Source organism: Eptesicus fuscus, chromosome 22, assembly GCF_027574615.1.
Source record: "Eptesicus fuscus isolate TK198812 chromosome 22, DD_ASM_mEF_20220401, whole genome shotgun sequence".
In the NCBI taxonomy this organism is placed as follows: domain Eukaryota; kingdom Metazoa; phylum Chordata; class Mammalia; order Chiroptera; family Vespertilionidae; genus Eptesicus; species Eptesicus fuscus.
Window position 1 is genome coordinate 39,220,380 of NC_072494.1, and position 26,907 is coordinate 39,247,286.

The 26,907-nt window shown below is 48.4% G+C and overlaps 2 protein-coding genes across 3 annotated transcripts; one reads left to right on the plus strand and one right to left on the minus strand.

Annotated features, from left to right (window-relative positions):
- Nucleotides 1-10,617: 10,617 nt before the first annotated feature.
- LOC103296585 (nucleoside diphosphate kinase, mitochondrial-like) lies at nt 10,618-11,512 on the plus strand. The gene is made up of 2 exons (XM_028127877.2): nt 10,618-10,627; nt 10,920-11,512. The coding sequence occupies exons 1-2, from the start codon at nt 10,618-10,620 to the stop codon at nt 11,510-11,512; spliced, it is 603 nt and encodes a 200-aa protein (XP_027983678.2).
- A 2,795-nt stretch (nt 11,513-14,307) lies between these two features.
- On the minus strand, nt 14,308-25,902 carry POLR3GL (RNA polymerase III subunit GL). 2 transcript variants are annotated; one of them, XM_008153140.3, is made up of 8 exons: nt 25,729-25,902; nt 18,046-18,207; nt 17,585-17,714; nt 16,715-16,783; nt 16,305-16,361; nt 15,563-15,636; nt 15,103-15,210; nt 14,308-14,807 (listed from the first exon to the last, which is right to left on the minus strand). In XM_008153140.3, the coding sequence occupies exons 2-8, from the start codon at nt 18,163-18,165 to the stop codon at nt 14,721-14,723; spliced, it is 645 nt and encodes a 214-aa protein (XP_008151362.2). In that variant the 5' UTR covers nt 18,166-18,207; nt 25,729-25,902; the 3' UTR covers nt 14,308-14,720. The 2 variants fall into 2 exon arrangements, with proteins under 2 accessions (XP_008151362.2, XP_054567556.1); XM_054711581.1 differs by lacking the exons at nt 18,046-18,207; nt 25,729-25,902 and adding an exon at nt 17,903-18,016.
- Between the last annotated feature and the right edge of the window lie 1,005 nt (nt 25,903-26,907).

Consider the following 26,907-nt stretch of genomic DNA (forward strand, 5'->3'; position numbering starts at 1 on the left):
GGACCGGAGAGGTGGCGGAGAACAAGAGCAAGCCAGAGGGCCGGGGATGGAGAAGCCGTGGAGCACAGAGCTCTCTTGTTGGTGTACACAACCTGGCGGCTGCCCCTGGTCTGAGGAGGGGATGACGGGGAGAGAGTAGATAACACACCCGGGTCTGCTGGAGATTTGAGCCTTGAGAAGCCAGAACGTACGCATCCCTGTCCTGTTCCCCACATACCTCAAATCCAGCAATTGGATTTGAGGTATGTGGGGAATGTTCTATGATGAGGAGGATGTTCTATTTGTGCTAACATGACAGCCACGTGGCTATTGAGCTCTGAGATGTGGCTACTGAGACTGAAGAACTGAGTTTTTATTTTTGAACTTGCTTTAAATGTAATAAGCATGTGGACCAAAAGGGGCCACGTGCTAACCTCAGGAGAGGCCCCCAAGGCAGGCAGCCTTGCAAACTCAGAGGCCTAAAGTAACCACAAAGGATGGTCTGAAATGAAAACTTTTTTAACTAAAAGCAGTTTGTCATGTCCTAGGCCGGGATCTTCCCTGGCATAGATAAATCTTTACCTTAACCGAGCCTGTCTGTTGTCTTTTTGCATCTATGATAGCCCATTGGAATGTCCAAGTAATTTTCCTTTTTCCGGACCCCTCAAAGCACAGGCCCTGCTCTTCGGGGACCACAGATCCCCTCATTATAATTGAGTTCATTGTTGACTGTCTTTTACATCCTGTGCCCACCTATTAAAGATGTACAACGCAATCCCAGAGGTTTCCCCACTTTGCTTTCTCTGCCTCTATAATCTACCACCAATGGATTTCATGTGGCCCACTGACCGCTCCTCTTTTGATTGTAATGTATAAAATAAAGCACAAAACGGCCATTCTCCGGAGCATTCATTCTCTCAATCCGTTCAGAATTTGCTTCCCAGCAATTGTCTACTGTTTGGGCTCAGATAAACTAAAATAATGCTTCACGGGTCTGAAGGTTCCTTGTTGACAAGCTCCAAGGGCTGAGCGATTACCATATTGAACAGCAAAATCTGAGGAAGCAGCCAAGCAGATACGGCTGTTCACCCAGAGGAAACTCACCGCTCTCTGAGAGCACCAGAGGGCCCACTGGACCTCTGCTTTCTACACACAACTTCTAGACCCCCCCAGAACATTCTCTGTAAGTAGGTTCACGAAAAGATACTTCCCTAGGTACTGGCCCAGCTGTTTCTCCACTTAAGTGGGCAGTTATTTTGGGACTTCCTTTCCCATGCTCTTCTCATATGCCTTTTCATTTTTAAAGCCCTGTGGCTTCCCTGAACAGCCACTAGAGGAAATTCAGTCCTTAGTATCATAGATCCATTAGGTCCAATGTGGTACAGGAAGATTTGAGCAAAGTCAGAAAAAAAAAAAAAAACTAAAGAAAGAAAAAAGCTAAAGAAAGTAAAATGAACCAAAAAAGGCGGGAACTTCCCCAACAAGGGTCCGTGGCTGCCTTGATACCTCTGAACAGATGCAAAACACAAGGATGGGCTAACTTGGATTGAGGCATGGGGAGGCGAAAGTGTGGGAGGAGGATCTGACCAAGCAGCTGGCCAGCCAAAAGCAATCACATGGTCGCTGAAGGGTGTGAAGTGGGGTGAAGGAGTGACTTTTGTCCAGTTCCTTCAACAGCATACAGACCTTGTCCCAGTGTCCTTTTCTTGGGCCATCTCTAGGTGACAGAATGCATAAGGTGGATAAGAAAAATATTTTACTACCCCATCAATGGCCTAGTCCCTGTCCCAGTTGGGTACCCCGACTCAATTGTTCTGAAGTGGGAGAGCAGAAACTTTTGTTCCGTTCTCTGTTCTGACCCCAAGTCCACCTTCACTTACTAAGCTAAAAAAATTCCCTCTCGGGCCCTGGGCAGGTGGCTCAGTGGGTTGGAGTGTTATCCTGCACAATAACAGGTGGTGGGCTCGATTCTGGGTCAGGGCACATACCTAGGTGGCATGATTGATCCCTGGTTGGGGCGAGTATGGGAGGCAACTGATTAATATTTCTCTCTCACATCGATGTTTCTTTGATGTTTCCCTGTTTCTCTCCCCATCCCCCACTTCCTCATAAAAACATATCCTCCACTGAGGATTTAAATAAATAAAGCTCCCTCTCCAAGATGGCTGCAGATCCAGGGCCTCAGGGCCTGGCCCAATAGATATGTCTATAGCCTAAAAAAAGTTCAAGGATCAGCCTTCCTGTGCTATTAAGGAGAAATGGTGTTACCTGACTTTTAAAAATATATATATATATTTTTTATTAATTTCAGAGAAGAAAGGAGAGGGAGAGAGAAATAGAAACATCAATGATGAGAATCATTGATCGGCTGCCTCCTGCACGCTCCCTGCTGGTGATCGAGCCTGCAACCCAGGCATGTGCCCTGACTATGAATTGAACCATGACCTCCTGGTTCATAGGTTGATGCTCAAATCATTGAGCCATACCGGCCAGGCACCAGACTATTTTTAGAAATGGCCCATACCCAGAGACAGGTTAGAGAATGCTCTCTATGGTTTCCAGGGGAGAAGCTATGTAGGGGGGAAATCATCAATCTTGGAGGCTAAGGGAGGGTTGTGGTCAGGGTCTCGTCTCTACTAACTGGTGGGTGTTGGGTAGGGTAGTCGATCAGATCACCTGGTCCAATCAGCCATGGCATCGCTTTGTCTCTTCTGGGCCTGGAGCTGAAATGTAACTGAGGCCCAGATGCTATCTCTAGTTAGACCAAAACTCTGACTCTGGGTGAGCAGACCCCAGGCTTTGTTCTTAAGATTAATTGATGCTGATCAGAACCTCATTGTCTCAAGGGCTTAGTGATTAAGGGAGTGGTCCTTCCTGCAAGGGAGTAGGAGGTAAGTGAGTCAAGGTGCTGGATGAGGCCAGTTCGAATCAAAAAGAAAGAAAGGCCGAATCCGGTTTGGCTCAGTGGATAGAGCGTCGGCCTGCGGACTCAAGGGTCCCAGGTGTCGATTCCGGTCAAGGGCATGTACCTTGGTTGCGGGCACATCCCCAGTAGGGGGTGTGCAGGAGGCAGCTGATCGATGTTTCTCTCTCATCGATGTTTCTAACTCTCTATCCCTCTCTCTTCCTCTCTGTAAAAAAATCAATAAAATATATATATTTTTAAAAGAGAGAATAAACTTTAAAAAAATCAAAAAGAAAGAAAGGAGTGTAGTGTGGTAGTGAAGCCAATATACCCTGAGCCAAACTATCTAAGTTCAAATCTTACTTCCAGCACTTAACAAGCAACTTGTTTCGCCTCTGTTTGTTTACCCGTAAAAGGGGAGATAATAAGTCTCAGAAGATTATTGTGAGGATTTAAAAGATACATGTGAAGTGTTAGAACAATAGCAAGAAAAGTGCTTGTTTCCTAAAATAAAAGAGGAGCCACATCCTTCACCACCGCCACCAGGCCTGTCCCAACAATTGTTCTTCCTCTCTAACCGATCGGAGGTAAGGCCATTCTCTTGGTTCCTCTCGATTCCCTTCCTGTGTTTGGGGAACAACAGTCTGAGGAGAGGTCAGTGTATAGAGGCTGATTCAGCCTGGAGGTCATTGTGGTAGGGGACAGGGAGACCACTGTTGGGACTCCCAACCCCAGGCCAGGCCAAGCCCTCTACACACCTTCAGCATCTCACGGTATATTCTGGGAGAACAAGCGCTTTCTCTCTCATACACCCAGTGTGCTTCTCAGGTCTCTAGAACCATCTGGAAATTAACTGAACTTCCTTAACTTTTTAGTACACAACTCCAGCTGGAAGCTTTCCACCATTTGGAGAGAGAAGCTGAAGAACAGAGGGTGCTGGGTCTACAAGGTGACACTGAAACGCTGGGTCCGGGCTGCCAGTCACTACGTGAGCCAATCCAGCAGAGGCAGGGGTGAATCATATATGAGCGTTTATTCCAATACTGGCGGCAACATGGAGAGCAGCAGGTCAGCCACAAACAACTGCTGTGCAATCCTCCATAAGCCAGCTGCTTATATTGGGTGGGACAAAGATTACATGGGAAATTAGGCAGAAGGAATAGGCCATTGGGGCTGGAGTGGGACTCCATTGTTTGGGCAACAAGGTTGTTAATCTTTCCATGATAATAGGCAGTTGTAGGATAAGAATGGACCACATTCCAAGATTGACTCCCAGGTCCAAGGTTGACTCCCAGATCCAGGGGCATACAACTCCCAGCCAGGTTAGAATGAGCTTTCTTTAACCAGAATAAAACCATCACAGTTAGCAGAGCACGGTTAGTATTTCTTATAACTAATAGCTAGTCCCCGATATGCTATTTCTGCCCCTAATAAAACTACAGAGAATTCTCAGGCTCCCTATTTAAAGGCACTGCATCTCCTTTGATTTTCCCCCTTGAGGTGGACTAGACTGAGTAGCACAAAAACCAGCTGAGGTGAGCCCATGGATGAGGCCCCATGGAGCCTACTTAGGTTATTCCTGTTTTGTCCTGACCTTCCACTTGGCTGACCCTGCCGCACTCTCCACTGGGCTTGTTATATAAGGAGCAAAGAATGGACAGATCCTGAGGCTGGGGTTTTTCTGACTACCAAGTGATCGGTCATCTCCAGGGACGGGAGCAGCAGGAAGGACACGGGGACAAACTGTGAATCCCATGTGCTTTCAGGGCTGGAATGTCAAGCCAGGTCTATTCTCATTCCTGATTGGGTGACGGAGCTGCCAACTACTTCTCCAAGTCAATCAAGTCGTTAGTAAACAGGTTCTTGGAAATGTCTGGCTGGGTGCCCAGTTTGAATATTTTTAACCTCCTGGACAGATGGACAGAGGAAGGATTTCAACCGCTGGCAGGGAAGGCGGGGTCATGAGAACTGTGCTGCCCTTATATGGTTCTGTGGTGAAAGACCCCTCCTTCTCCTCTTCACCTAAGTCCTGACTTCCTCTGTCATCTATCCATGCACAACGAATCCTTTCTTTGTCTCCTGTTCTCCCGTTTAGTCTCTATTCCTGGTCTTTCATGCTTGACTCACCTTCCAACTCTGAGAAATCTTTGGTTTCTGTTCCAGACCACGAGATGTTAGCTCCATATCAGCGTGGATCAGGGAAAGGGTGGCTGGGCAGTGAGCTTTGCTTCCCGGGAGAAAGGCATAGCCTGCCAGTGGTACCCGGAGGCTTCTCTTCAGTTCTACCTCCCCAAGCTGTCCGGTAGGGGAGCTCCAAACTCTCCCGCAACCCCATGCACCTCTCTGCCCCCAACTCTTGGGAACAGAATTGGAGGACTTGGGAGCCCAGATTTGTACCTCATATTCCTTTGGAAAGTAAAGGAAATGTTACAGCCCTGGCCCGTGTGGTTCAGTTGGTTGAGCGTCAACCTATGAACCAGGAGGTCACAGGTTTGATTTCTGGTCAAGGGCACATGCCTGGGTTTGCAGGCTCAATCCCCAGCAGGGGGCATGCAGGAGGCTGTCAATCAATGATTTCTCTCATCATGGATGTTTCTCTCTACCCGCTCTCCTTTTCTCTCTGAAATCAATAAAAACATATATATTTTTTAAAAAAGGAAAGGTTAGAGGTCAGAGGAGCAAGCCAGGGGCCCGTGGGTGGAGACAGCTTGCAGACATTTAGAAACCTGTACAGTGTCTTCCTAAACATTTGAATTATGCCCTAGCTGGTTTGGCTCAGTGGATAGAGCATTGGCCTGCAGACTGGGGGGGTCCCAGGTTCAATTCCAGCCAAGGGCATATGCCTGGGTTTCGGGTTCGATCCCCAGTCGGGGGCATGCAAGAGGCAGCCAATCAATGATTCTTTCTCATCATGGATGTTTCAATCTCTCTCTCTCCCTCTTTCTTCCTCTCTCTGAAATCAATAAAAATATATTATTGATTGAGCATTAACAATTTTTGGAATTGGTTATAAACATTTAAAAACCAACTTTTCACTGAAATCGACTGCTCTAGTGTCTCTTAAAAAGCAGTCACAGCCGAAACCAGTTTGGCTCAGTGGATAGAGTGTTGGCCTGCGGACTGAAAGGTCCCAGGTTCGATTCCGGTCAAGGGCAAGTACATTGGTTGCAGGCACATCAAAGCAGTCACATTTGAACACACACACAGTGTCATGGCATCAACCTGCTGGAGCTGAAGGGGGCAGGCCCGCTCTTCTCCGCCAGTTCTCACCGTTCCCGATTCATTAAACCACCTGCTTCAGCTCCGTGATGCCTGCCCGACCCCGTCTGGTGGTCACCTCTGCTGAGTGGAGCTTCTCGGTTATTCCCTCTGAAGGACCTTTAAGATGAGGGAGAGTGAACCGTTTTCCCAGGACTTCCAGAGCAGCCCACAGCTGTCTGTTACGAGCCAGAAATGTCTTTGAAGTATGTGTTTTAGGTTTAAAAAGTGAACATTTTTATTTATGCTATATACTCTATTTATATAGTTTTAGTATAAAAATAATTTACCTCCCCACCAAATCTGAAAAGCAAAATTGGCTCTCTGGACGATGTGCCATGTGTATTCTATGGCTCCAAACACGCCTCACCATGTCACCCATGAATAGCCCAATTCAAGCAGCACAATGCTAACGACAGCAGGCAAAGCGAGGAATGGAAAGAAAGACATGGAGGTGGGAGGAGAGTCAAGAAGGGGAAAAGAATCTCAAAGACACTGAGTCTGAGAGGCAAGCTCTCTCTGACCCTAAGTCAACTCTCCTGCCCTGGTGCAGGTCAGCTCCTGAGGAGTTTGTAGACACCCTGATGACTCTGGGCAGGTGTTAGAGTGGTGACTCAGAGTAAAAGGCAAGTATCAAAACAAGAGCCAGGCCAAGTAAGGGAGAGGTGAGGGACTGAGAGCAGCCAAGTGTGGTCAGACAGGAAGAAAGGTCTCGGGACCAGGAGAGACACGTGGGGAGAGGGAGCTGAGGGCATTTGCCCTTTCCCCCACTGAGCCCATCTTTGTTTCACTTCCTCTTGCCACCCCTGCTTGAGAAAAATGGGTAGAGTTACTCTGATCACCTTAGATGAGAGAATTTCTTTTCCAGAATGGCTGCATCTCTGGCCATAGCAGAGCATAGGAGGATACGCATCAGGGTTATGGGCAGAAATAGAAAAGTGGGAGCTAGCTCTGGTTATGGGAAATATTAATCATGCTCTGTTAACTATGATTGCCTTGTTCTAGTTAAAGAAAGCACATTCTAACCTGTCTGGGAGCTGTACGCCTCCGGGACCTGGGAGTCAACCTTGGAATGTGGTCCATCCTCCCCACCCCCATCAAGAATTGCCTAATATGGAAAGATGAACAACCTTGTTGCCCAAACAATGGAGTCCCACCCCAGTGCCTCCCTCCCCGCAGCCCACGTTGCCTACTCCCCCCAGATTCCTGTTTCCCCGTGTAACCTTTGTCCTACCTCAATATAAGCAGCTGGCTTATGGTGGAGGGCAGAGCAGATTTTTGTGGAGGACCTGCTGCTCTCCGGTACTACCAGCAGTTTTGGGATAAAGGCTCACATAGGATTCAACCCTATCTCTGCTTAATTGGCTCATAATTGGTTCAACCCTGTCTCTGCTTAATTGGCTCATAATTGGTTCAACCCTGTCTCTGCTTAATTGGCTCATAATTGGTTCAACCCTGTCTCTGCTTAATTGGCTCAACCTGTCTCTGCTTAACAGGCAGCCCAGACCCATTGGTTGTCCAGTTACACCAGGGCTTGCCTCTATGTACAAATGGGATCGTATCTATTTTCTCCACGATAGAAACTACCCCAGATCAGTGTCCCAGGCTCAGGTGAATTCGTTTCCTCCACCCCTTCCATAAGGCCAAGACAGGCCTAACTAACCTCCCTCCTGTTCTAACCCTGTCCATGCTGCCCTGCGGGTAACAAAGAGTGTTAGATGTCCGGCCAGCGTGGCTCAGTGGTTGAGCGTTGATCTATGAACCAGGAGGTCATGGTTTGATCCGGGTCAGGGCACATGCCTGGGTTGTAGGCTCGATCTCCAATGCGGGGCATGCAGGAGGCAGCCAATCAATAATTCTCTCTCATCGTTGATGTTTTTATCTCTCTCTCCCTCTCCCTTTCTCTCTGAAATAAGTAAGAAATAAATGTATATATTAAAAAAGAATGTTAGAGCCCTAGCCGGTTTGGCTCAGTGGATAGAGCGTTGGCCTGCAGACCAAAGGGCCCCAGGTTTGATTCTGGTCAAGGGCACATGCCCAGGTTGTGGGCTTAATCCTCAGTGTGGGTGTGCAGGAGGCAGCCAATCAATGATTCTCTCTCATTGTTGATGTTTCTATCTCTCTCTTCCTCTCCCTTCCTCTCTGAAAGCAATAAAAAGATATATATTTTTAAAAAGAGCATTAGAGACAAGACTAGGGTATTTTCTCCCTTTGTCTGTTGTACACCAAGAGAAATGGAACCACAGGATGAGGAAGATTCAGGGAGGCAAGGGGCCCGGTTTGGGGCAGTCCAGCCACAGCTGAGGATGCTGGAGGGGAGGAGGTGTGAGAGTGGAGAACAGTCCCAGAGTTAGAGGTCATGGGGACAGCGCCTCCGCAATGGTCAAGACCAGGTCTGAGAAGTCCCTGGATTCCGTCCTCCCAAGTCTTGGGTCCCCAAACCGATTGCCTTTAGCCTCTCAGTTAGGGTTGGATCCTTGTCTTCGCAATGACTCCCAGTAGGGTTACAGGAAAAACCTCCGTTCCCTCTGGGGTACAAAATAGCAAATTAAATCCTGTTGGGGATAAGGCAAAAGCGTTTCTGAGGTGATAGAGGAAGCTATAATTTCTTATTTCCAGCTTTCTGGTCCCAAACAACCTGGCCTGTGGCGGGGGGTGGGGGGGATGAGCCTCGCCTTGGCCAGGTGGCTCAGTTGGTTGGAGCATCATCCAGTACACCCAAAGATTGCGGGTTCAGTTTGGGTTGGGCACATACCTAGGTTGCAGGTTCGATCCTTGGTCGGGGAGGGAATGGGAGACAACCAATCAATGTTTCTCTCTCATATTTATCTCTCTCTCAAATCAATAAAAGCATAACCTCAGGTGAGGATAAAATAAAAATAAACCCTGCCAGTGTGGCTCAGTGTTTGAGGATTAACCTATGAACCAGGAGGTCACAGTTCAATTTCTGGTCAGGGCACATGCCCGGGTTGCAGGCTTGATCTGCAACCAATTGATGATTCTCTCTCATCATTGATGTTTCTATCTCTCTCTCCCTCTCCCTTCCTCTCTGAAAAAAAAAAAAATATATATATATATATATATATAATAAAAAATATAAAAGTGAGCCTCACCCTGGCCAGGTAGCTCATCATCTAGTTGGTTAGAGCATCGTCCCAATACACCTAGGTTGCAGGTTGGATGCCCAGTCAGGGCAGATTCAAGAACCAATCAATTATATATATACTAGAGGCCTGATGCACGAAATTTGTGCAAGGGGCTCAGCCCTCGCAGCCCTGGCTTCGTCCAGAAGGTCATCCGGAAGGATGTCTGGAGGGTCGTTCGGCTGTCCGGTCTAATTAGCATATTATACTTTTATTATAGATCATCAATAAAATTATATATGTATATTTTTAATATATTTTTATTGATTTCAGAGAGGAAGGGAGAGGGAGAGAGAGAAACATCAGTGATGAGAGAGAATCATTGATCAGCTGCCTCCTGCACACCCCCTACTGTGGACCAAGCACGCAAGCTGGGCATGTGCTCTGGCCAGGAATCGAACCGTGACCTCCTGGTTCATAGGTTGACACTCAACCACTGAGCCATGCTGGCTGGGCAATAAAATTATACTTTTTTTAAAAAAAAAAAAGAACCAACCAATGAATGCATAAACAAGTGGAACAACAAATTGATGTTTCTCTCTCTAAAAATCAATCAATAATTTTTTTTTTTTTTTAAGTGAGCCTCACTAGGGGAAAGGTTAATGGAGAAGAGGTTACCACTGGCCTGACCAGATTAGGTAACTGAGCTACGGCGTTCCTCTCCATCTCATTTCTCTTCTCTGTCCTCTGGCCACATAGCTATGAGGGGAGGTAGAGAGGACCTGCCCCATTGGCTTCTTCCTCAGTCAGAAATGTCTTGGTGACCTGCTTGATTTGAGTCCTATAGGAGGACTAGCTTGTGACCTTGAACTCTGCTATAGGAGTTATCTCCTTTCTTGCTAGTTGATGGAATTGCTGACTCTCCTACCATGAAGCTGCACAGGTTCTTGGAAAGGACTGGCCAGGTGCCGGCGTTATCTTTAGCTCGCCCACGCCGAAAATAAGGTGGGAAAGTCCAGCAGATGGAAGGAGTTCCGCAAAAGCTGGCCACGTCCTGACCTTTGTTCTCAGAACCATGCGGGCTCTTGCAGGTGGCGCAGCATCAGCGTGGAGGACTCCCGGTGGACACTCCTAATCCGAACTCTGTTTCATTCATGAGGAATTTGAGGCTTGAGACCGGACATAACTTTCCCAAGGACACAGAGCTCTGGAGTGGTGAAGCGAGGACACACACCAGGCTTTGCCCAGCTGAGCTGACAGCCCTTCCCCTCGGTGCAGTTCACCCTACCTTCCTTTCAAAGTCCAAGCGACAGTAAAAATGAACCGAGGAAAATAATTGTCTTTTCCTCACCAAACCAAGGGTGTCCTGCCCACCTGACATCTGACCCTCCGATGTCCTTTGGTCTCCACTCCCGGTCTTCTCAGCGTCAAGCGGCATCCAGGCCTCCCACGCGGCTCTCCCTCAAACCACTTGAGACCCTGCAGTCACGTTTGCAGACCCCATTCTCACGCTTCCTGCCCAAGGTGGGAGGGGACCAGGAGGCTGGTCACAAATGGGGGGAAGAGATAGGACTCTTGCCAGAGAACCGACCCTGCCTGAGGCCAGTGCAGCCCAGGCTGTGGGCATAGGAGCAACAGAGGCAGGCCCCCTCCCTCGCTGGGAGTTTTGTAATCCCAAGCGCTCACCCCTCCAGTGTTCAGCCAGCGCCCAAGGCCTGGGCGCCTGAGCGGCCTCTTAGGTTGCGCGGTGCTGAGGGAGGTGCCGTGCGGCTCGAGGGCCTGGGTCCCCAGCCTGCTCGTGCGCCCCTGCTCGGGAGGGCCCTCCTGGACCCGGGAGCGGACCCTGGTGGCCGTGAAGCCAGATGGGGTGCAGCGGCGGCTTGTTGGGGATGTGATCCGGCGTTTGGAGAGGAGGGGCTTCAAGCTGGTGGGGGTGAAGATGCTGCAGGCGCCAGAGAACGCCCTTGCTGAGCACTACCACGACCTTCGGAGGAAGCCCTCCTGCCCAGCCCTCATCAGCTACCTGAGCTCTGGCCCCGTGGTGGCCACGGTCTGGGAAGGCCCCAATGTGGTCTGCACCTCAAGGGCCATGATAGGGCACACGGACTCAGCTGAGGCTGCGCCCGGCCCCATTCGAGGCGACTTCAGCTTCCACATCAGCAGGAACATCATCCACGCCAGCGACTCCGAGGAGGGGGCCCAGAGGGAGATCCAGCTGTGGTTCCAGAGCAATGAGCTGGTTGACTGGGCAGACGGAGGCCACCGGAGCAGCCTCTACACAGCCTGAACCTCAGGCTGCCCTCGGCTGCCCCCAGCATCCACCCAGGACCAACTACCTCTGTCCACAGAACTTGAGCCCACACTGTGCTCTGCCCATCAGTCCCAGACCACTTCCCTGTTCCCCTTCTGCCTCAGCCCAGAGCAGTTGAGCCACCTTTATGTGCCTTTTGGTGTCTTAAACCAGCAAGAGATTGGACCAAATCCTTTCCATACCAAAATGCCAGACCACCTTTGGGGGGTCTCCAAAAGTGGCTTAACCTCCCCTCCCCCACAGGGGAGACATTAAAAGTCCTTGTGCTGTGCAAAAAAAAAAAAAAGGAGGCCCTAGCAGGCACATCACGCCGGGCTGAGCAAGCACCACACGGGTCCTCTCTAAATGTTTATAAGAAGGCCTCGACCTCTAACCTTTCTCTTGGTCCTCCAGAGGAATAGCAGCCCTGACTGTTTACTGTGCCTTAGCAACCTCAGCCTGCCTGACAGAGCCTGTGGAAAGTGGGGGAGAGGTCACTGGAAACAGACTAGCTCATGACTGGAACCGCTCTGGAATCTGGGGAAGTTGCTGGGTCCCATGCCTCTGGCTTCGTTTTGCAAGGTCACCTGCCAGCAGAGCCAGGAAGCCAGACAGGAAAGAGTTCAAGAATGGTCTGATCTTGCCCCGGCTGGTTTGGCTCAGTGGATGGAGCGTTGGCCTGTGGACTGAAGGGTCCCAGGTTTGATTCTGGTCAAGGGCATGTACCTTGGTTGCGGGCACATCCCCATTGGGGACTGTGCGGGAGGCAGCTGATCGATGTTTCTTTCTCATCGCTGTTTCTGACTCTCTATCCCTCTCCCCTCCTCTCTGTAAAAAAAATCAATAAAATATATTTTAAAAAAAAAAAAAAAAAAGAATGGTCTGATCTTTCTGGTACTTTGTCTTTGAGGTAAGACAACTGATCCCAAGTGGTCACTCTAACCTTTGTCCTTCTTTCCCCTGTTTCAGGGACAGAGGATGTGTGTGTGTGTGTGTGTGTGTGTGTGTGTGTGTGTGTGTGTATGAGGTGTGTGTACAGGGGGTGGGAGGATAGGGAGGGCTGGGATGTGTTCCTCCTCGACTGTCTTGTGTCTAGAATCTTCTTTGTTCTCACTCTTTAAGTTCCCAGGCAGGCATTGGTGAGATATAGGGTATTGGCTATGACACCAACAAAGACGCAGATATGGCTGGCCAGGTTTGGAACGGTGTGGGGGGTAGGGGGAAGGGTACAGAAGATTTTTCAGTGTCTTGGTTCTGTTTCTTGCAGATTTCTCCCTAGTCATCTCGCAGGCTATAGTGTGACGGGGAAACCCCAGGGCGGGTCCTCTCCCTACCCCGACTCCACTTACAACACCTCACCGAGCTAGAAAAAGAAACACATCAATCATCACAAATTGCTCAATAACTGGAATGTTCTGTTTCTATTCCAGTCTCCTTCTCTGTTCTCTTGGCTGCTTCTATGTAACACCTACTACTGCAGCCACACCAGGCTTTTACGGGCCTTCCCTCAATGGAGTCACAGCCCCTGTCCATTCTTTGCAACGGGGTCAGAAAGATCTAATAGAAGGTGGCCACTCTCTGTCACTTGAAGCTGCAGGGAATTCAGTGTGCCAGCTCGAATAAGGTTGGGAATTTCTTTTTTATTTTGATTGATTGATTTGAGAGAGAGAGAGAGAGAGAGAGAGAGAGAGAGAGAAGCATGGATTTGTTGTTCCACTTATTTGTGCATTCTTTGGTTGATTCTTATATGTGCCCTGACTGGGGATTGAACCCACAACCTTGGCAGAGCAGGGGCGACGTCTAACCAACTGCGCTCTCTGGCCAGGGCGGGGAATTTCCTGAAGGTTCTCCTGCATCCTATCTTTATGGCTTTCAGATGTGCAGTTGGGTTGCTATCTGTGCTTGCCTCCTGATTCAGTCCTTATTCTGCACACGCAGCTAGCTTGTGACTGCTGCATGTCAAGTGGCGGGGACCAATCAGCTCATGAGGGCTTTCTCAGAGCCAATCAGAGCCGAGGAAAGTGACCTCACCCAAGGGAGAGCTGTGTAGGCGAGGAAGCATCTCTCAGAGCTGTGTGTCCCTAAGTCACTCCACTCCACTCCACCCCACCCTCCTTAGTTCCTGTAAAGCAACACCACCTACCCTTCCTCCCAAAGAAGGAAGTGAGAAGGGCTAGCTAAATCCCACATAGGACGAACAAAACAAAACAACTGCAGCTTCGCCACACAGTGGCTTCTAGAGGCGGAGAACAGAATACTCAGTGGGCTTCGCTTACACAGACAAACTATTCAAAGTGGTGTCTCCGGGGCCTGGAAGCCGGCGAGTGTGCTGAAGAAGACTCAGCACCTCCCCCCTCTTCCCTCTCCACACCTGGCTTTCTTGACTCTCCCCACAAAAATAGCTGCAATCATTTTCTGTAAACAAGGACAAGCTCAAGGCCAAGTGTGGGAAAGAGAAGGCCTGCATCCCTGTGAACACACGAGGACAGGCACAATCCTGTCCCATGGCCAGAGGCTCAGACCTCAGCTGATCTTCAGGGCCAGCGCTGTTCTTCTCTACTGCTCTGCACAGCCCCTCAGATGAGCTTCTTGAATGTTCCTGGCAAGGCTAGATTGGGAGCACGGGTCCCACCGCTGGGGTGGGCGGGAAGGGACAAGAACAGGAAGGCTGTAACCCCCAGGTGCCCCCCGGACTCTGACAGGTCAGGAGAGAATGGCTCACTGAGGCATCCCCTTCATTCCTCCAGCCCTCTCCCACCAGGCCTCACCCTGAACAGAAAGACAGATTTTTAAACAATGTTTTTATTTAAAAATATAAAACAGGCCTTACTCCTCCTAACTGCTCCCACCCCCAGTTATCTCCACAAAGAACTATAAAAAGTGGGGAAGGACATGTGTACAGCGGTCTCAGTCTAACAGTTCCAGTTCTTCTTTCGACCTCCTTTCTCCCTGTCATACAAGTAGACATCGGTCCTCTGCCCTTTCCCCAAGATCTCAGAAGTGACACCAGGGTAGAGGGAGGGGAAGGGTAGAAAAGAGAGCTCTCTGTCGCCATTCTCTATTTCCATCTCCACAGACCAAACAGGTTATCTGGACACTGAGCAGAAGATTTCCTTGTCCACAAAACCAAGTAATAGGGACAGTGACTCTCTGTACCCGAAATCAGAAAGATACGAAGGTCCCCGGTGCTGTTTAGGGTCCTTATTCAGTAGATAGCCTCATCCATATTGTCATCACTGTCAACCCCAAAGTCCTCTCCGTTGTCGAAATACGACATGATGTAATCAGTTTCCTGTAATACAAAGTGAAGAAAAGTCAGGCATGCTTTTGGCGTTCTCCTTCCTCCCTTTGTACCAGGTCCCTTCCTTCCTAACCACACCATCTAGGCCTGGAAACCCCTTCCAGCTGTGGTTGGCTCTGCAGAAGAGCCTGCGGACAGAGACAGTGGAGGGCACTATCTCCTTGGGCCCTCCAGCCCTCTGAAGAGAACATCCCCGGTGAACAGAGTTGAGATCCCCAGAGCTAATGAGAGCAAGAGGACAAGAGGGCAAGAGAGAGGAACTGCGGGCGGAAAGAGGTCTCCTCACCTCTTCGTGTTCTTCTTCATCGTACTCCTCTTCTTCTTCCTCTTCCTTCTCTTCTTCTTTCTCCTCATCTTCCTCTGAAGTTACTTCTTCCTCCTTCTTCTCCAGAGTCTTTTATTTATTTAAGATTTTGTATTGATTTTTAGAGAGAGAGTAAGGGAGAGGGAGAGAGAAACATCATTCGTCTGCTGCCTCCTACATGCCCCCCAACCAGGGATTGAGCCCAGAACCGGGGCATGTGCTCTGACCGGGAATAGAACTAGCAACTTTTCAGTGCACAGGTCAATGCCCAACCAACTGAGCCACACCGGCTAGGGCCTTCCCCAGGGTCTTATGTGAAGATGAATAGGAAGACAAACGCAGACACAGCTGCGCACAGAAGGGAAAAAGTGAGACACACATGGGCCGAAGAGGAGGGCATGGGCCTGGGGCTCAGGTGGTCTCTGTACACATCTCCTCCTACCTCTAGTTTCTGTATTGTTTCCTCTTTATCTTCTGTGGTCTTGGGGGGTCTCTTGGGAAGTAGAATGGTGGTCCCTGGTGAGAAGATCAAAAATTGAACCATCAGCCCTGACCGGTTTGGCTCAGTGGATGGAGCATCGGCCTGTGAACTGAAGGGTCCCAGGTTCAGTTCTGGTCAAGGGCATGTACCTTGGTTGCGGGCACATCCCCAGTGGGGGGGGTGTGCAGGAGGCAGCTGATAGATGTTTCTCCCTCATCGATGTTTCTAACTCTCTATCCCTGTCCCTTCCTCTCTGTAAAAATTCAATAAAATATATATATTTTTAAAAATTGAACCATCAGCCTGGCGGGTGTGGCTCAATGGTTGAATGGCAACCAGGAGGTCACAGTTCAATTCTTGGTCAGGGCACATGCCCGGGATGTGGGATCAATCCCTAGTAGGAGGCATGCAGGAGTCAGATGAGTGATGAATTTCTCTCATCATTGATGTTTCTATTGCTCTCTTCCTCTATGAAATCAATAAAAAAATATATATATATATTTTAAAGTGAACCATCAGAGAGCAAACTTCCTACATTTCTACCACCTTCCTGCAAAGACCATGTCACTCTGCTGCCCTCATGTGGCCACCAAGGTGTCCAGCAACAATACTGGGCGCTTCGAGTAGGATTAGGAGGGCGCTTTGAGTAGGATTAGGAGGGCAGGCGGAAAGCTCTTTTCCCTCTTTTTCCAGATACACTCACGCTCCTTCTGTAGCTTCCGCACTCGGATCCTTAGCTCCCGGGGTAGACGTCGCCAATCTGGGAATAGTGGGAAAGTAAAAGTCAGTACGACCCTGCCTGGGGTGGAGGGGGGCTTCTGTGAATGATGACTGGTTTTAGAGATAAGGGTTGGGATGAAGGTGAGGAAGGAAGGGGTTGGGTCAAAGTTGCTTGGAACAAAACTGTGGCTTGGATGCCTCCAGGGGAGTGAGGGCTAGTCAACGGGTTTTTAGGTAGAACCTGAGAGTGTTTACTAGTATATGTAAGGGTCCAGTTTGTAAATACTGAGTGGGGTGGCGGGGGTGGGGGGGGATAGAAGAGGGTGAATGGGGTGGCCGACAGTGTTGAGATATTTGAAAGAAGGGCAGTCAATGAAAGGACCCATCACCTACCAGGGTTCCAGTCGATGGCACTGTCAATCGGCCCTGACATCTGATATTTGTCTGAGTAACGCTCCACATCTGAGGGGTCAGAGGCCAAGGGTCAAAGTTTTATCCTTTCCGAGGCCTAGACCAGGGTTGTTCCTGAGGGCCCAGCCCTCTCAATACTCAGGGATTGTCTGTCCCCTCAGCCCACACCCACAGCCCGGGGGGTCAGCTTCAGTGAGGACCTTCAACCGTCTTGTAACATGTCCCTTTGCCACCGGAAATTACAATTTTTTTTATCTCTCCCTTACCCAAAGGCATGAGTCTACCAAGAGGTAATGATACAGTAAAAAGTATCCTAGAGAGCAAGGAACCAGGGTCCTCATATTCCCTTTGCTCCTTGTTCATGGGGCTAACTTCCACGAGTCTTTCCTCTCTGAGCTTCCACTTCTAGGGCATACTGTACTTCCACCGCAGTTAACCAACATCCACTATCCCAGGCCTCCCACGTGCACCCCCTCCTCCAGTCCCTCTTGGTCTCCCCGACTTCTCCACGATCCACTAACCAAAAAGGTAACCCTCTCGTTAGCAGGGTATCTCAGAGGCCTAACACCAGCCCCCCTTCTGATTGGTTGGTGCCTGTAACATCCAGATTGTTAAAAATTATAATACATCCCCCCATTTCTACGTGTGCAATACTTCACCGCCTGCTGTCCCAAGACTATTGCGAAACACAAAACAAATCATGGACACTGTCCTGTGTTTCGAATTCCGGGGTGGTTATTAGGATCTCCCCGGTCAGACGGTGAGCGTCCTGTGCCGCTTCTGGCATCTCTGGCCCCCAGTGGGCACTGCTCCTGGGAGGCACCCAGGACGTGATACTAGCACCCGACTGACCTCTCTTGGGGACGGCTGGCCGGATGAAGTAGGGGAGCTGCCGCATGGCCCCTCGCAGCTCCTGCTTCAGCGCCAGGACGTACTCCCCTTCCTCTCCGGAGGGCAGAGGCACAGGGCGGAACTCCAGGGGCTAAGGAGACAGGGGCAGTGGTCGGTCCGGGGAGCAAATGCTGGGGTACAAATGCAGGAGGGTGTCTCCCCCCAGCTCAGTCCCATGCTCCTGCTGAGCGAAGGGCCAGAAGAGAAAAGGGGAGCAACACGGCCTTTTGAAAGCTGGGGCGCCAGGACTGTGAGAAGCCAGGGTAGGCACCTCCTTGCCTGGAGAACATCCATGTGAGCCGGGTGCACAGAGACAGGGAGGAGCAAGAGGAGGATGGTTTCATGATGGCCCAGGAGACATCCAGGGTCAGACCCAGCCAGCCGGGGCACTGGGAGGCCTGGAAGGCAGGGCAGACACTCACGGGGAAGAGTGGTGAAGGCTGCAGTGTGGGTGGGGGCAGAGCATCCCCCTTCCCAATGCCCACGGCCTCCATGTTGAAGGTCAGCTGGCCGCGGCCCCGGCCCCGGCCCCGGCCGGCCATGGTGGAAGAGGCCTGGGTGTTCAGGGATCCGGTGAGAAACACCTGATGAAGATAAAAACAAAGGGAAAAAGTGCAGTAGAATGGGTAGGAAACCTGGGAGGTGTAAGACACGCAATCTTTTTTCCTGGGACCCGAAACGCCAGTGTAATTCAATAGGCTTTGACGGAGAAGGCATAGGCCAGGCAGAGTTCTTCGGGAAATACAAGCATGGATGAGACATGGTCTCAGCAGGACAGATAATTGCAATGTAGTGTGACTGCAGCACAGAGGGGAAGGGGATTAGACCCTTGGATAAAACGTCCCTGCATCCCTAAGATAATTTGATGTTTATCACCATCTGCATATCTACATATGACCTTTTAATTCTCTCTCTCCCTGGCTTTCCACACCCAAACAAGCCCCAATTCAACCCAGTTCAATGCATTTCAACAAAACATTTATTCAGAATGTACCACGAAAAAGGTAGTATGACAGGCACTGTGGGGGCACAGGGATAACTCATCAGTCTCTGTCAGTGGTGGGCGTGTGTGTGTGTGTGGGTTGGCGGGGGGGGGGGACAGGTGGGCAGAGGGGAGAACTGTTACAATCAAATTGATCTTTTAAAACACCACTTGGAAGCATAGAACTTAGAATTGGAAGGACCCACAGAGTTATCTAGTCCAAACCCCCACCAAGTGCAGTACTCCCCTCGGTGAGTTGTCAGTCATTCTGTGTCTGGTGGTATTTTCCTAAAGAGATGGCGTCCATTCTCCCCCACGGTGGCCCATTCCACTGGGATTGACTCGGATGAATCGGAAAGCTCTTCTTGCTACTGAACTGAACTCTGCCTCTTGTCATCGTCAGACTTGCGGGGACAGTCAGATGCAGCTGGCATGGGGGATAAAGTCACCCAAAGAAAATGAAACCTGCCCGGCCTGGCATGGTTCAGTGGCTGAGCACGGACATATGCTCGGGCTGTGGGCTGGATCCCCATTGTGGGGCATGCAGGAGGCAGCCGATGAATGATTCTCTCTCATCATTGATGTTTCTATCTTGCTCTCTCTCTCCCTTCCTCTCTAAAATCAATAAAAATATATTTAAAAAGAAAATGAAACTTGAAAAAAAATGATACCCCAGTAGCAAGGAACATACCTAGCACCAAGATCTTGGTTTCTAATACTATCTTACCTTATAATAGACAAATATGCAAATTGACCGCACCTTCGCTACACCCAAGCCACGCCCACCAACCAAGCCACGCCCACCAACCACGCCCACCAGGAAACCGTTGCAGGGACGTTGGGGTGTGGCGGAGCCCAAGGCCGGGAAAGCCGCCCGGCCTTGGGCACCAGCGGGGAGCCTGCACCGATCGCAGGAAACCACTGGGGGTCGGCTCCTGCGATCGGTAGCAGGGACGCTGGGTGCGGCTGAGCCCAAGGCCAGGAAAGCCTCGGGTGGAGGCTTTCCCGGCCTTGGGCACCAGCGGGGAGCCTGCACTGATCGCAGGAAACCACTGGGGGTCGGCTCCTGCGATCCTTAGCAGGGATGTTGGGTGCGGCCGAGCCCAAGGCCACCGCCCAGGGCCAAGCCCCGACCCTGAAAGAAGGCAGAAGGCGGTGGCCACAGCCAACGCCTGGGTCCCCAGTGCCAGCAGAAAACTGGTGCCGGCAGCCAGGTGAATGAAGGTCTATTGCACGAATCTTCGTGCAAACGGGCTACTAGTTTTCTAATAAAAGGAACCACGGCTTCTTGAAGAAATGGCTAATTCTAGGACTGGGGCAGGAAATATACAATGAGCCTGAAGTATCTTCTAGTGCCAGTTAGTGCTAAGACAACAACAAACACACATGGATGGGGCTACGTCAAACGAGCATACGAGTCAAATGAATGCACTTCCAATGGCCAAAGCTGGAACAATTGGAACAATAACAGAGTAGTATAGGATTATTACCCAAAAGCATAAACTAAATATCCGGGAGTTCATACTAGTATAAATAAATGACTGAATAAATCAATTCATGGGGGAGAAAAAAAATCTCTCATGCAGAATTCCAAATCCATTATGTAGACTCCCCTAAAGACAGAGGGTAGAACTCCCCTCTCCTTAAGTGCTGGCTCTGTATGGGGAATTTTGTCCAAAACGTACAGTTTTAGAAAGGGTAGGGTAGTGACTTTACAGTGGAGAAAGTGGACGAACACTAACTACTTCAGTCAGGTGACCAAGGTCAATATCAACAATCTTAAATCATGTCATGAATAGGGACCCTTAAGATTGAAGTGATGAAATGGCACTTCACCACTTTACCTCTGCGACCCCCCCTCACCCAAATCCACAACCCCAATCTACTCAGGAGAAAAACATCGGACAAATTCCAGCCGAATAGCATCCTACAGGCCCGACCAGTACTCTCTAACGCTGCCAGTCACCCAAAGCAAGGAAGGCCCATCCTTCCGTTGTGAAAGGGGAGAGCAGTCCTAGGGTAGCATTCTTTTTTTTTTTTTTTTTTTTAAATATATTTCATCGATTTTTCACAGAGAGGAAGGGAGAGGGACAGAGAGCCAGAAACATCGATGAGAGAGAGACATCGACCAGCTGCCTCCTGCACACCACCCACCGGGGGACGTGCCCGCAACCAATGCACATGCCCTTTGACCGGAATCGAACTCGGGACCCTCCAGTCCGCAGACCGATGCTCTATCCACTGAGCCAAACCAGTCTCGGCAGGGTAGCATTCTTAAAAGTGAAGAACCATCCCTTTTGTTTTCTGATTAGAGAAGTAATATACATGTAATCTTCAACACTTGGAACACATAAAGGAATAAAGAAAAAAATACTATTTCATGATGACCACTATCTAGTAATAACCATTATTAATATTTTAACATGTATCCTTTTAATTTCATTTCCATGTGTATAAATACATATACGTGTACACACACACACACACACACACACACACACACACGGACCATGACAACTACATGTCATGTAGTATACTGGATGGAATCCCGGAACAGAAAAAGAGCAGCAGGTAAAACTGAGGAAGTGTGAAACAAGTATGACTTTAAATAATTATAATGTATCAATATGGTTTCATAATTGTAACTTATGTACCATACTAGTAGATGATGCTAATAATACGGGAAACTGTGTCCCAGGCCTAGAGAAACTTTCTGTACTATCTCTTCAGTTTGTTTCAAAAAATAAAATCTATTTTAAAAAAACCTCGAGTAGCACTTTAAATCCAGTTTCTCAGACCTTCCTTATTTTTGATGAGCTTGGCCGTTTTGAAGAGAACTGGTCAGGTATATGATAGGACGCTCCTCTGCTAGAATTTGTCTCATGTTTTTCTCCTGATTAGACTGGGTTTGGGGGAGGAGAATCACAGAGGTAAAGTACCATCTCATCACATCATATTAAGGGTACATAGTAACAACTTGTTAGAGAACAATAAGAAATAATACAGTATATAATTAAGATCTCTTAAATTAGTGATTCATAATGTAATTGTTCCCACAGTCCAGAGAAGGGAGAAAACTAGGAGGTCTGGGATGGTGAGGGGAGGATTTATAAATAACAAAGTCTCAAGTTTGGAAGAGCACTTAGACGTCATGCATTCATTCATGTAACAAATATTTATTGAGCATCTACTACATGCCAGATATAATGCTAGATAATGGGGATCATAGTGAATCCTCTAGACTTGCATCCTTCCTCTGATAAACCATATTTAGTAAATTGTTATTCATCTTCATTTAAACATATTTAATGAGAGAACACCCTATCTCACTTTGTAAGTCCTTTCATTTTTGGATATTTGTTCTTCAATTAATATTCAACAAACACTCTAGACAAAAAATATATGGCTAAATAAAGGGCATTTTATAAAAGGTTACTTATTAAAAATATTTTAAAATAGTTATAAAGTACTGTAATCTATGTTGCAAACATACACACACATTTATGAATAAAAATGTTCTTAAAGGATATATACCAAAAATTAACATTGATTAACTTAAGGTGGGTTTTCTTTGGGGGGGGGTGGCTGTTATTTGTAATTTAAGGTTTTGTAATGAGAAAAAAATGTTGATTTAAATTTTAAAATATATACCAACAATAATAGATGAGACTAGTAATATGTAGCAGGAAGGAGAGGGTAAAAGAATATGTGTCTGAGAAACTTGGAAAGTTTCAAGTCCAACTTCCACGAAAAAATGCGAAGAAAAAACTGGCTGTTAGTTAACAGATTGCATTTGATCTGATTGACAGAGCATACGAGGGAAGAGAGGGGGACGGGTGGACACTGGAGTAAGAATCCATCACCGTGTCTTCAGGCCCTTTCCAGGGAAAGAAGACTCCAACTGCTGGGTCCGGGCTCTTTCCACGTGATGTCGACAGTGGAGAGGGGAGCTGTTTGTTTGTTAATATATTTTTATTGACTTCAGAGAGGAAGAGAGGAAGAGAGAGATTGAAACATCAATGATGAGAACCATTGATCAGCTGCCTCCTGCATGTCCCCTACTGGGGATTGAGCCCACAACCTGGGCATGTGCCCTTGACCGGAATCGAACCCGGAACCCTTCAGTCCTCTGGCCAACGCTCTATCCACTGAGCTAAACTGGCTAGGGCTGGGGTGGGAGGAGGGCAGGGGGGCTTGTTTTGACTGCAAAGCAGCCAGGAGTCAGGAAAAGGCCATGCGTTTGAGGTTAGACAAATCTAACTCCATTTCCACATAGGTATCAAGTGGCTCCCAACCAAGTGGGGTAAAATAAGACAAAATCTTATCTAATTCAGGCAATAAACTAAACCACCCACCTCCACCCCACTCAGCTCAGTAATTACAATGAGTCTCTTATACTTAAGATTGTGACTGTGTCTCCATTCTTGACAATAAAGTCTCTTACAATCTGGTTCCAAACTACTCTTCTTTAAAATCAACTGTCCCAGTGTTCACCCCTGCCTTCCCCCTCCCGTAGAACAACAACATCTCATATACATTATGCTCACCCCCATGATGTATAACTGTGTGTTATGGTACAAGTTCTTGAGAACAGGTTGCCACAAAACAGAGAGAAAAACCGTTACATGGAATTTAAGGAAGGCAGTGCATGTGGTGGTTAAGAAATGGATTTGAATCCCAGTTCTGTCATTTCTTAGCTACATAACCTTCAGCAATTTTTAAACTATCTCTAAAACTGTTTCCTTCATCCTTAAAAGGGGAATAAAAACAAAATCATCTTCATTCATTTAACAAATATTTACTGAGTGCTTACTATGTGCCAGGCACTGTTCTAAGAGATCCAGGGACTGAGGCCTAGGGCACTCTAAGTTTAGACTTTCCTATATTTGTTGTGAAAAAATCATCCCAAAGGAATAAATGTGCAAAAGATCTGAACAGACAATTGACAAAAGTCTGACCAATAAAAGACTTTTGCCTGTCAAACGGACAGAGATTTAAATACTAATCAGGCTGTCATGAATTTTGTTGAGATGGACACTCATAATTCACTAGAACACAATCGTTTGAGGGAACAATTTGACCACTTGAATCAACAGCCTTTTTTATTTTTATACTTTTGGAGAGAGAGAGGAAGGGAGAGAGAGAGAGAAAAAAAAAAAAACACACTTATGATCGGATGAAACCTGGAACCTGGGTATATGCCCTGACCAGGAATCGAACCAGCCACCTCTGGTGTACACGAAGATGCTCCAACTAACTGAGCCAAACAGGCCAGCGTTCAACAGCCTTTTCTAACGTTCATATATTTAATCCACTAATCCTATTAAAAATTTATCCTACAGAAATCATCAGATATATAGTCAGAGATATAAGTTCAAGGATGTTCATCAAAGAGTTATTCATAGTAGCAAAAATCCTGAAATAACTTAAATGGTCCAACAAAAAGAAGAATGATCAAAAAATTCAAAAGATTTATTTTAGACTATTATAGCCATAAAAATGACTTTTAAAATATTTTTTATTGATCTCAGAGAGGAAGAAAGAGGGGGAGAGATAGATAGAAACATCCGTGATGAGAGAGAATCATTGATCAGCTGCCTCCTGCATGCCCCACACTGGGGATTGAGCCCACAACCTGGGCATGTGCCCTGACCAGGAATTGAATCGTGCCCTCCTGGTTCATAGGTCTATGCTAAACCACTGCACCTGCCACCTAGGCCATAAAAAATGACTTTAAATAATATTTACAAACAAAAAAATTCACAATATAATGTGAACTAAGGGGGAACATAATAAAAATTGCATTTATTGTATGACCCTATTTATGCAATATACACACACATATATGTATACATGCAGAAAATAGAAAGGATCCATATTAAAAATGGTAATAATGGTTATCACTACATCATGGTTATGAAATAATAGGTATTTTTCTTTATATCTTTATGTGTTTCCAAATTTTCTAGAATAAATGTATATTACTTCTGTAATCAGAAAACAAAAAGGAAGGTGCTCTTTATTTTTAAGAATGCTATCACTAGGACTTCTCTCCCCTTTCACAATGTAAGTGTGGGATGCAGTTTGTCAAGCTATGTATTTGTTTAGGATATTTGTTGGATATCAATTGAAGAACAAATATCCAAAAATGGAATGACCCGAAAAGTGAGATAGGGTCATTTGACTAAAGACGATTAAATAGAAGCTGGATAACAATTTACTAAACATGGTTTACCCGAGGAAGGATGCATGTCTAGAGTAGAAGATTCATTATGGTCCCCCTTGTCTAGCACAGTCTGGCATATTTATTTATGCTCAATAAATATTTGTTGAATGAATGAATGATATCTAAACATTCTTCCAAACTTGAGACCTTGTGATTCAAAACGTGCCCCCCCCCCCCCCCACTATCCCAGTCTTCCTAGCTTTCTCCCTTCTCTGAACTGTGGGAGCAACTATAAAATGAACCACTACTTTTAAGAGACCTTAATTATATACTGTATTGTACTGTTTGTCTTTTATGAATTGTTCCCTAACTACATTAGGAATTTAAATTCTGAATCCCCAATCAATTCCATTCAATCAGCCTTTATTGGGCACGGTGTATTTAGTATTAAACCTGCCCTACAAACATTATGTTCTGAGAAGACTAGAAACATCAAAGAGAGAGGGCGCACTAAGTACTCTAACAGAGGAACACATAAAATGCTATCATCAGACTGGGAAACAGTTAATTCTGGGGGGCGGGGGGAGGTGGTGCAAGAAAGCTACAGGTAGGGAATGGGCAACCTTTCACCTGAGTCTGGACACACAACAGAAGTCTGTCAGGCCCCCAGGGAGATACTGCTAATGGGTTCGAGGAAAGCTGATGCCATTGCAGAGTGAGTCTGTCCACGTTCTGCCCTCACACCTGTCGTTCTGCTTTCATAGATGCGCACAAGGAAACCACGGTATCGATCAGCGCAGCCACGGGGACCCAGAGGGAGAGGGGGGCGGGCGGCAGAAGGGGCTGAGCCGCCCGCTGCCCGAAAGCTCTGTCGGCCGGTCCCGCAGCGGGCCCAGGTGGAGCGGCTCGGGGACTGCGGGACGGAGGAAGGTCCGGGCCTCCCGGTGGGAGCCTTACCTGCCGCCCCTCCCCCGCGCGGAGCCAGGCCGCGGCCCGCCTGGGATCTGCTGTCCTCCTCGGGCGGGCTGCGCTCTGGGCCCGCCTCCCGAGCTCCCCATTGGTGGGTTCTCCCGCCAATCTCGGCGAAGCCGCGGAGGCGGCGGGCGGGCGGCGGCCGGAACCCGGGCGTGGGCGCCGCCGGCGGAGGGAGCCGGGGTTGCAGCCTCCGCCTGGCTCCGTTATTGCCGACCTCCTCTCGGAAGGAGGAGCCGGCGGCCGGGGGAGCGCCCCGAGCGGCCTGACACCGGTCTCCCCGGCGGGCTCTGAGCGGGCCCCGCGGGGAAGTGAGCCCTGTGCAAGTGAGAGCTGTCTGCGGACGGCCCGGCCTCTACCCCAGGCTCCACCCGCCCCTTCTCCTCTAGCTGCTCCCCAGCTCCACCAGTGAAGGCTCTCTCTGTGGGTTACTGCCATGTCTGAAAGGAGACGGGAAGAGGTTTGGGGAGGAAGGGTGAGGACGCAGAGAAGGAGAGTTAGGGAGCCCAGTGTGTCCTGCTGTCCCATTGCCTCCCAGATCCTCTTCGCCCTTGGTAAAGGGGACACACACACACCACACACACCACACACCATACACACATACACACCACACACACCATACACACCACACACACACACACACCACACACACCACACACCATACACACACACACATACACACCATACACACCACACACACACACACCACACACACCACACACCATACACACACACACATACACACCATACACACCACACACACACACACACCACACACACCACACACCATACACACACACACATACACACCATACACACCACACACACACACACACCACACACACCACACACCATACACACACACACATACACACCATACACACCACACACACACACACACACACACCCACACACCATACACACACACACATACACACCATACACACCACACACACACACACCACACACACCACACACACACATACATACACACACACCACACACACACACACACACCACACACACACACACACCACACACACCATACACACCACACACACACACACACCACACACACCACACACCATACACACACACACATACACACCATACACACCACACACACACACACCACACACACCACACACCATACACACACACACA

Excerpts from the sequence above, each read along its gene's own strand:
- POLR3GL (XM_008153140.3), bottom strand. The coding sequence starts at position 18,165 with ATGGCCGGCCGGGGCCGGGGCCGGGGCCGCGGCCAGCTGACCTTCAAC. Across the intron at positions 16,362-16,714 it reads TGCCATCGACTGGAACCCTG|ATTGGCGACGTCTACCCCGG; the intron begins GTAGGTGATGGG and ends CACTATTCCCAG. Across the intron at positions 15,211-15,562 it reads AAACAATACAGAAACTAGAG|ACTCTGGAGAAGAAGGAGGA; the intron begins GTAGGAGGAGAT and ends AATAAATAAAAG.